The 10783-nt window shown below is 43.8% G+C and overlaps 1 protein-coding gene across 1 annotated transcript in view; it reads right to left on the bottom strand.

Moving 5' to 3' along the window:
* Positions 1–9877, bottom strand: part of LOC140543783 (S-adenosylmethionine synthase-like) — an 11744-nt gene extending 1867 nt beyond the window's left edge. The window contains exons 1-7 of the mRNA XM_072667015.1: positions 9699–9877; positions 7006–7083; positions 5483–5605; positions 4274–4386; positions 3612–3755; positions 1368–1586; positions 1–44 (exon numbers count right to left, since the gene is read on the bottom strand). The exon at positions 1–44 is cut by the window's left edge and continues 139 nt beyond it. Coding sequence (XP_072523116.1) covers positions 1–44; positions 1368–1586; positions 3612–3755; positions 4274–4386; positions 5483–5605; positions 7006–7083; positions 9699–9801 — 824 coding nt within the window. The 5' untranslated portion in view covers positions 9802–9877. The remainder of the gene's footprint in view (positions 45–1367; positions 1587–3611; positions 3756–4273; positions 4387–5482; positions 5606–7005; positions 7084–9698) is intronic.
* Between the last annotated feature and the right edge of the window lie 906 nt (positions 9878–10783).

The raw sequence follows: 10783 nt of genomic DNA, 5'->3' as shown, positions 1-10783 counted from the left end.
TATGTATCCACGATGATCTTACGTCCCGTCACACCTGCGTCGCCCTGTCAGGAAGGTCGGGTACAGGTGAGCACCACACACCTTATCTATGGAGTTCTACAGCCAGTGCCATAAGTATTTGGACAGCTAGCCATTGAATTGCAATCTAGGCTCTGTTCACCACATTAGTGGACAAGATGTGATTGAAGATCAGACAAAAATAGTGGAGTAGGAAGTCCCTCCATGTTCACAGACTTGAATCAGCCTCATTAGCTCTGCAGGATTTGATTGAATCTGAGCAGAAAGTAGAGCTCAGCAGAACATCACCAATTAACCCTAGTGACCCAGTTCCACCGGCAGCTATACGTACATGCCCATTCAATGACAGGGCCTCCGCCATGTTTGACAGATGATATGACAAACTCTCCAAACTCATTAATCTTGGTTTAGAACGTCCTAATAGTCATGTTCTAGATCTAGTTCTAAATCCTGTTATTGGAGGCACAACCAGCTAACAGCTAATAGCTAACAGATGAGAGATGAGGGGAGAGAGCGCCATCTACCCAGCCAGAGAGAGCATGGCCAGTTGTGCTCCCTCTGGCTCTGGCTGCTGATGGCAACGCTGCATGGCAGCCTGGCCTCAGTGTTGATACTGGGACCTACTTTAATCTCACATGGGTTCCATCTAGGACCCAGATGGAGGCCATGTTTAACCCCTCCTGGTTGCATTACCGACTCTGGTGGGCATCCATATGTGGGGCCAATGTGGAACCCAAGGCCAAAATGTTCAAGGTCCCAGTTGAGCTACCCATACAGGGCCCACATGGATGTGTTAGCTGGGAAACTATGAGTATGGGCTTCTTATAAAGGCTTGCCCAAAGAAGCTAGAGTCAGTATCCTCTGCTGGGCCTTCTGTGATCATCATCTTTAGTGGTCTTCTGTGGACTTCCAGGTTTTTGAAGTTGCTGACTGTCTTTTTAGGAATGAACCAGACCGTTGATTTACCCACTCTGAAACTTTGAGCTCAAATGATGGCCTCCCTCACCTGCATCAACACATCTTTGGACCACACGTTGAGAGGAACAGCTAGCAAATGCAAATGTATCACTTGAAATCAACCCCAGGCCTTTTATCTCCTTACTTTGTCATAATTAATCAGTGATCAGGCCACACCTGGCCATGAAGCTGTTGATCAGAAGACAGATGTCCAATTACTTTTGAACCTGTAAAAATGGAGGGGCTGTCTTAAAGGCTGTCTTAAATTCACTGAGATGCTTTACAGAGGCACAATTACACAATGCTTTACTGTCCAAATACTTATGAACAGTATATTTCTTCGGTGTCTCTGCACTGCAGTCCTTTGCTGAGAGTCTGGACGAGGGCCTCACCTGAGGGCCTCCGATGACGAAGCGGCCGCTGGGCTGAAGGTGGTAGACGGTCTTCTTGTCTAGATATTTGGCCGGGACGACTGCCTTGATGACTTCCTCCTTCAGCACCTCCCTCTGCTCATCCAGAGTCACGTAATCATCGTGCTGGACGGAGATCACGATGGTGTGAACTCTAAGAGGAATCAGTGCGCCGTTGTCCTGTGAGTAGTGCACTGTGACCTACAGAGAGAGAGAGAGAGAGAGAGAGAGTGAGAGAGAGAGAGAGACATCTGTTACTATACTCTACAGACCAGGCTAAATTAGAAAAGAGGACAGACATGACCCAGCTAATATGCCCATGTGGGACCTGTATGGGGAGCCCAACTGGGAGCCATGCCTTCCATATGGATATATGGATGCCCACCAGGGCCAGTGATAGGACCAGGAAGGGTTAAACACGGGCCCCATCTGGGTTGTACACTGCACATGTGGCCCAACTGGGTCCCAGTACCACTTTTATGACATGAGTGGTTCATTTCTGCAGTGCTGATCAGTACCCGTACCCGAGTCTGCCACTACCACATTAGGTCCTCCTGCTGTGTTGCCATATTTACTACAGTGCCGTGTTGATGTGTCTCGTGCCACATTAGCCTTGATAGGTCAGTCAGTGATAGTGTAGTAAGTCTAAAATAGCTCGGTTCTGTTTCAGCTTCCAGGAAGCAGGGAGGTGGGATAATGTGGCTGTATGAAGCAGTGCACATGCGGAACAAGTTTATGTCATTTGTTTTCATTTATTCGTTCAATAATTTGTCTTATTTGTTCAGATTTGACCCCTAAGGAAATATACTGGTCATGGGCACAGGGAATTGCTGGTAAACTGAGATGCTGGAGCTGTCATCCCACCACCTGCATGCAATCACTCATGTTTTTGGACAGTGGAGCAGGTGGATGCCAGTGTTTTTCTGGGTGCGCCCATGTCTGTATTACCTTCTGGCTCTCTTCATTAACTTGGAGATACCTTGACTGCCCACTAGTCCAACCTGACACAGATGGGAGACTGAAGACTGGGCTCCACTGCTACCTGCATCAGACCAGCTGCCCACCCACCAGACTGACTGCAGAGTTCTACTTCTACCCACACCAGCAGGGGGAAGAGCCTTTTCTTATGAAGCCCCCCAGCTCTGGAATAACCTTCTAGATAAAGTTCGGGACTTAGACACAGTCTCAAGCTTCAAATCTAAGCTGAAACTCATCTGTTTAGTTCAGCTGTTGGTAATTAATGTTTCTTAGATAAAGGTTGCAGGTCCAGGGGTTCGAGGACACAGGGAATTGTAGTACACTGAGATACTGGAGCTGTCGTCTCGCTGCTTACACGTGATCACTCAGGTTTGTGGACGGTGGAGCAGATGGACGCTGGAGTTTCTGGGAGCTCCCATGTCTGTGTTACCTTCTGGCTCTCTCCTTTTAATTAGACTGTTATAGTCAGACCTGCCGGAGTCGTCAGACACTAAATCTGCTAACTCTGACTCTTTACCTTCTCAGAGTTAATGACTGCCCACTTGTCCGGCCTGACCTGATGGAAAACTGCCTGCTGGGTTCTCAGCTGCCACCCTCCTGCCACTGCTACCTGACTGTGTGGAAGTGTACATGGATTCTTAACTATCTGCCACTATTAATATTATTACTCTCATTACTCTGACCATCACTGCTATGACTGTATTAGTTATACTATATTACGATGATATCAGCGCACCTGAGCTGTACGATAGTTTAGATGGTTCTGTGACTTTTATCAATAATTTATTAATAGTTCTGATCAGAGGAGGACGGGTCTGGTCCCCCTTGTGAGTCTTGGTTCCTCCCAAGGTTTCTTCCTCCAGCTCTGAGGAGGTTTTTCTTTACCACTGTCGGTGACCTTTGCCTGCTCACCGGGGGTCTTAGATTTTCATGTTTTTACGACTTGTTGATCTCCTGTCCTATAACTGGATGTGTCGTGTTAGACCTGTATGAATGGACTACATACACTCCAGCAGAATGTCTTCATCCCGTAGTTCATTTCATGGCGTGAACCCAGATTTCACCTGAACCTGAACATCAACATGAAACCCAGCTTAGGTCCCAGACCAGACCAGACGAGTCCACCACTCTACACCAGTAAAGGTTGTTGGGTCCTAGCTCTACATAACTCTACATCCTCCCACCTGTGGAACATCATCCACCTGGAAGAGTTCTGGGTAAAAGCGTCTGATGACCCTGATGACCCACCTGTGTCTTCGAGTCGGGCCGGAGCCAGGGAACGCTGCCGTTTCGTCTGAGTTCGGCCATCTTAGCATTGAGTTTGTGTGCCAGCATGATGGTGAGAGGCATACACTCCTCTGTCTCATCTGTAGCGTAGCCGAACATCAGACCCTAGACAGAGAGGCGGAGATAGTCTTGACTGTAGTCTCGTGTAATTCCACTGATTAGAAATAATTCATGGTTTAAAGTCATGTAGCCTCATAAACTCCTGTCTTTATGCTTAGCCCAGTCCTGTTCTTGTCTCAGTCCCTTTGTCTTCATCCCCCATGTGCCTCTTTCTCTATATTGTGGTCTTTGTCCCCTCCCTAGCCCTGCCTAGTCATTAGTGTTCCCACTTGTGCCTCCTTTGTAGCCCCGCCCTCTCTTTATCCTTTCCTCTTGTCTCTAGTTTTGAGCATTTTGTACCCCTGAGATTTCTCTGTGTCTTTGACTAGCATTGTTAGCTACTGTAGGTTGTACCTGGATGTTGGAGGTTCCTGTAGTTCTTCTTCACTGAATCTGACATTTTCAGGTCCGAACATTTTCATGTTCATGTGAACAGATATTGTGGAACAGCGCCCTCCACAGTCACACTATTGGACGTTCCCAGATTTTGGATTTTCTGAAAGGTCTTCATGTTGTCTCCTTACCTGGTCTCCTGCTCCGATCTCCGTCTCCTGTCTGTCTATGTGAACTCCCTGAGCGATGTCGGGAGACTGCTGCTCCAGAGCCACCAGAACATTACAGGTCTTGTAGTCAAACCCTGAGAAACACAGCAGCGTTATCAGACTGCTGATCCCCCGTGCACTCTTTCAGATCTGACACAGCCTGCAGTTGTTTGGGGAGCTTCCCCTGTGTGGTAATCAGGGCTGTCTGAGCTAACAAGCTATGATGCTAATTTTAAAGCTGCTAATGGTTTTAACATCGTCAACATTTGGATACTTTAATCTTTAATTCGGCTCAAAGTTTAACAAAAGCAGTTCGTTGCAGTTTGTTCATTTAATCCCAGCCTTGATGGTAACGGTCCAATCAACCTTTAATTTCACTCAGAAGTGCAGAGAGGATCCATCATTTTCAGTGCAGCCAAATGTTTTCAGTAAATATGGATTAAAGGAGAAAATAAAATAAAATAAAAGAATATTTAATCTAATTAAAATATAAATTAGGGGAGGAAATGAAAAAAAAAAATATATATAATAGATAATAGAAGATTAAGAGAGTATAAAATGCATTAATTTGGAGGGAAAAGGGAATAAATTAGATCAGAAAATTAAAGTTACTCAAATATAAGTCATTTAAAAAATAAAATAAAAGTAATTAAAAATATATTAATTTATCTGTCTATCTTTCTGTCTAATTATCTATCTATCTATATATTTTTATTTGGTATTTTAGATCTATTATATATATGTAATATATATAAAATTTTAAATACATTAAACTTCAAAATAAAATAAAAACAAAACTAATAAAATGGCAACATTCAAAACAAATGAAAAGGAAACTTAATAATAATAATAATAATAATAATAATAATAATAGTAATCATAATCATACTACTAATAATAATATAATAATAAACAAATAAATAAATGAATAAAATAACAAACATAGCTAAATTGTAAAAAATGTAAATTAGAAAATAATTTAATAATAAATAAAAATAAGAGCTGATGAGGGTGACATCACAACTATGGTGGTGTTTGGCTTTATTCCAAAGGGAACACGATCACTAATATTTACACGTGTGAAATTGATTAACTCTGAATAACTTAATAATTGAGTAACAGTGACCACACACACACACACACACACACACACACACACACACACACACACACTAACACACATATACTCACCTTTGTTTGAGTCATCATATCCAATATTTCGAATAGTGTCTCTGACGATCTTCTGGTAGTCCACGTTAGCACGAGATGTGATCTCTCCACACAGCAGAACCATGCCCGTCTTACACACCGTCTCTGTGGTGCGTACACAACACACACACACACACACACACACACACACACACACAACACACACACACACACACACACATACATGTGTTTACTGTTTTTAGTGTATCCTTTAACAGGGGTTAAAGGATCTACACCCCTAAAAAGATCCTTCAGTGATTCTTTAATAAAAATAGTGGCTATATCATATCAACCCATAACAACTCAAAGAATAATGTAACCTTTAACCTGCCAAAGCCTGAACCATCAAATCTTTGCCCGGTTTGCCATTATTGAAAACTTTCTTTTATTTCACCTTCTGACCAAATTTACAAAAAATATAAAAGAATAACACATTTTATTTTGCATCATAATTGATACAACAAGTAATCTGTATGTATTTTTCTGGTGCATGCAGTGCACGGGTGGTCCGCCAGGGGGCAGACACATGTATTTGATTTCATTTTCTTATTCATGCAGTTCATTGTGACTTTTCATTGTGAATTAATTTATTTGGCACCAATCAGCCACAACATTAGTACCGGGTGAAGTGAATAACACTGATGATCTGGTTCCAGCGGCTCCTGACCAGGGGTGGAGCTATAGATCAGTCAGTGAGTGAAGAACAGTCAGTTCTTGAAGATGATGAAGGTGATGAAGCAGGAAAAATGGACAAGTGTAAGAATCTGAGACACTTTGACAAGAAGAACCAAACTGTGATGTTCTAGATAATGACTGGGTCAGAACAAATCTTCAGAACATCTCCAGAACATCAGCAGGCAGGTCTTGCGGGGCATTGCAGCGTGGTATGCAGGGGTCATTGATGCTCATTGATGCTCATGGAGGCCCCGCCCACCACAGAACTTACAGGAGTTAAAGGATCTGCTGCTAATGTTAGTCTTGGTGCTTCAGATCCCACAGCAGGACACCCTCAGAGGTCTTGTGGAGTCCATGCCTGTTGTGCTGCGGCTGCACAAGGGGGGCCTACTCAATATTAGGTAGGTGGTGCTAATGTTATGGCGGATCAGTGTATATTTAGCACTACTAATTTCATTATCACACTGCTGTTACAGATATGCTTGGCTTTAAAGGGTTAAAGGGTTTTTGTATGCGTGTGTATGGAGGGTATGCATGTGACGTCACAGGTGGACACGCCCACTGAGTGGCAGAAGAGCTGGACGTTCCTGGCTACACCTGGCTGCTCATGGACCGTCGGTTCTTTGGTAATGTGGATGGAGATCGCTGTCGAGTCCAGCTGCCTTTAACCCCAGCAGATAGTCGCTGGTTTTAGTCCCGGTTTGGCCGTTTCCCTAAAAACCCCTGCAGCCGAGCTGCAGAATGATCTGCCACTCAGTCTGTCCGAAGGGGGCGTGTCCAGTGGGAATGTGATGTCAGTGGATGCCCTCTATTAGTGGTGTATCAGTTACCACAGGCCACTTTAGCATCTGGATCCTCCTTCAGGTGAGCGTCCAGCACTGCATCGCTGATCTGATCACAAATCTTATCTGCAAAACCAATCAATACATTTCAGTATTAGTTATTTATACTGTATCCGAATTTCCTGATGAACGGACCAATAGAAATGCTCTAAAATGACCTCCAAAATAAAATCTGATACATTGACCTCTATACGTTCAGAAGGTCTTTCCCTCCTCCTGCTGGTTAAAGCTGCTGGTTTGGAGATACGAGTGACATACATCCACTTACTATACTATTTATAATATGTCCAAAAGTTTGTGGACACCCCTTCTAATAAATGCATTCAGCTACTTTAAGCTTCACCCATTGCTGACACAGATGTGCAAATGCACACACACAGCTTGTCTAGTCCCTGTAGAGAAGAAGTACTGCCAATAGAATAGGACCCTCTGGAGCAGATCAGCATCATGACCCTATCGGCTCCATGCTGCCTAATAATGCCAGGCGTGGGCTAGAGGGGTATAAAGCCCCCCAGCATTGAGGAGCTGTGGAGCAGTGGAGGAGCTGTGTTCTCTGGAATGATGGTGGAGGAGCTCCATCCAGTACTTTTAAATGGGATGAGGTGGTGGGGTGGTGGTCCAACCTCCAACCTCCTGACCTCAATAACAACATCCTGCTGAATGCAATCAAATCCTCACAGCAGCTAGTAGAAAGTCTAGTAGAAGTTCTTCTCTGGACAGTAGAGACAGTTACTCCAACAAAAGCAGGAGAAACTCTTTTAATAGCCTTGATCTCAGAAGAACCATGAACAATGAGCAGGTGTCCCAATACTTTTGTCCATATAAGTGAATGTTAAACTATAATACTGTATTAAGCCCATGTTTGACAGCTGTCCTGAGAGTTTCCTGACCAAGCAGAGACGGTGTTTCCTTTCTGGGTGTGACCTCTGCTGACCTTTGCTGTTGGAATTACATGAAATATTAGATTAATCTGCAGTATAAAATGATCTGGTGTCCTATCACACAGTTCTGTCCAGGAACGCACTCATGCAGGGAGTCCATAACTCATGGTAACATGACCTCCTACAGTGCCACATACAGTCCTATGGAAAGGTCTGTGAACCTCTGTTGATTTTCATTAGTCAAAATCATTAAAATAATTATGGATAATTTTTGTTTATTTACTGAATTTATTATATTCAACACAAATAAAACACAGGTTCAGTACATGGCCTAATTAAATAAACAGTAATTATACTTCAGCCTGTACTGGAGTGTGTCTCTGTAGAGGATGTGGTTTATTTACAGTGCCGGGAAACCTTGGGTTGCTTATGTAAAACTAGAGCCGGATAGTCTTTACGCCCCCTAGTGGACTAAATAGGTGTTTGCTGCAGCACATGAGTGAGAATAGAACTCACGCATCACTCCCAAAATAAAACCAGCAACAAGCTCTAACCGATCCAAACGGTGCTCTGAATGAGCTCAGTCACACTCACTTGGGGAAAAACACAGTGCATCCAACAAGACGTTAAAAAAATGTACGTCACTTTTAAAGTCAAACAGTGTTATTACACGTTAAAAAGATTCTATTTGTACATACAAACACTGTAAAACTTTTAAAGTTATACACAAATTTCGTTATATTGCAACTGCGCCCGGTCACGCTGCTGCTAGGGTGGGTAGGTGGCGCTCTTTCCCCACATCGCTTCGTCACTGGCATCTGCAGGCTGGGGTATTGGCGTGATGGAGCATTGAGTATGCATTGTGAATTTTTTAGTATACTCAGATTTGTAATTTTTATCTATACTACATACTAATACTACACACTAAAAAAATGACATTAGTAATTATGTATATTATAATGAGTATTAGTAATTAGTACTTAATTGGAATGCATTCCAAATGACTAGGGCTACCACCCTTCACCCGGAACCCTATTATCCTGCCCTTCTGGACATCAATCAGATCTCGTCCTTTGCCCATGACGATGGTTCTGCACTCTGCTACAGCTGACTGGTGTGCTCGCTTACGTCCAGCAAGCCCTGTCAGTCACGTGGCATCCTGGGCAGAGCTTATTCCAAGACCAGGGGTGGTCATAATGTTCTGATATGACTGTGACAGCAGACGAAGGAGGGTAGGGCTAGCTTTGAGGGATGTTCTAGAGCCGGCGTAGTGACGGTGTAGTGAGAATGGACTTCTCACTCATTGTGAGCTTTCCAACGGCCTAACAGTGGAGCCCCACGGGTCACTGGTGCCAGAGGAGAAAGACGGCGACTCCGGTGAGTGGTACTGAGCAATCAGCGCCGCTCCACTGTGGAGCAGCTAACCTCTATAATAAACACCTTCCATCACCCTTATACTACAGTCCATACCACGCCGTCTCGCTAGGGTCACCCGAGCCTGTTATATGACAGTGTGCACTGTCTGTATATTATTGTCCTTACAGTACAGCAGTATATAGTGCTACAGTACATCTATATATGACATTGTTTAAATGGTAGTGTATGTAAATTGCACCGGCATGGGCTGACAGTAAACACACCGGCTGCAGAAGTAGGTTTTAGTCATTTCTAGTCCAGAAGATGTTTAACACTACGGGAACATGGAGCGGTTACAGCCTCATAAAGGTCACTCATGCATTTTCAGCACAGCTGTCCACTCTGCAGCTCTAGCTGGACGGAGCTTTAAATGGTTTGCCTGACCTGGATGCCCCTCTCCCACCGACTCCGACGTGAACATGAAGTCTCCGTCCCCACCGATGAGATCCCCATCCGAGCAGGGGCCGTTCTGCAGGCCGCCGTTCATGTTCCCTGCTTCAGAAAGGCTCCAGAAGTGGCCTTCAAGTGAGGAACGGGCAGAGCTGGTGGAGCTGACTGCACCTGGGAGAGACAGAGAGAGAAAGAGAGGGAGAGAGAGGGAGAGAGAGGGGCGAGGAGCTGAGTAAATAAGAAGGTTGAGCGAGTTCATGAGTGGCTGAGAGAGAGAGAGAGAGAGTCGTGTTGCACAGCCATAGTGCAGTTTCAGTTCACCAGGCTGTAGCTCACAAATCCAAACACCCCACATATAAAGTAAAGACAGAAATACACACACACACACACACACACACGCTCACACACTTTGTAAAAGAGTGGAGGCCTGGTGGCCAGACGGGAAAGCTGGTGGATTAACAGGTCCAGAGGAAGTGTTTGAACTCTTTGTGCTTTCATTATGAACCCCTCACTGAGCATCCTGCACGCTGACCGTCACCAACACACACTCGATCGTTTTTGTACAGTGTCAGGACCTAGAGAGATACCGTATGTATGTCCAATATCATCATTACTGTCACACAAAAACCTAAAACATTCAAACCGGAAACTACAGGAAATACAGCTGCTTAACTTTCAGTGGAAGCCAAACTACAAACACTTTACACTGGATCCTAGATCATTCAAAACGGATACTGAATCATTCATAGCAGATACTGAATCATTAACAGTAGATACTGAATAATTCATAGCGGATACTGAATAATTCATAGCGGATACTGAATCATTCACAGTAGATACTGAATCATTCATAGCGGATACTGAATCATTAACAGTAGATACTGAATAATTCATAGCAGATACTGAATCATTCACACTAGATACTGAATAATTCATAGTGGATACTGAATAATTCATATCGGATACTGAATAATTCATATCGGATACTGAATAATTGATAGCAGATTCTAAATCATTCATAATGGATACTGAATAATTCATATCGGATACTGAATAATTGATAGCAGATACTGAATCAT

This window comes from Salminus brasiliensis, chromosome 22 (assembly GCF_030463535.1).
Source record: "Salminus brasiliensis chromosome 22, fSalBra1.hap2, whole genome shotgun sequence".
Taxonomy (NCBI): Eukaryota; Metazoa; Chordata; class Actinopteri; order Characiformes; family Bryconidae; genus Salminus; species Salminus brasiliensis.
The sequence above is the reverse complement of the archived record's forward strand: the minus strand, read 5'-3'. Positions and strand labels throughout refer to the sequence as shown.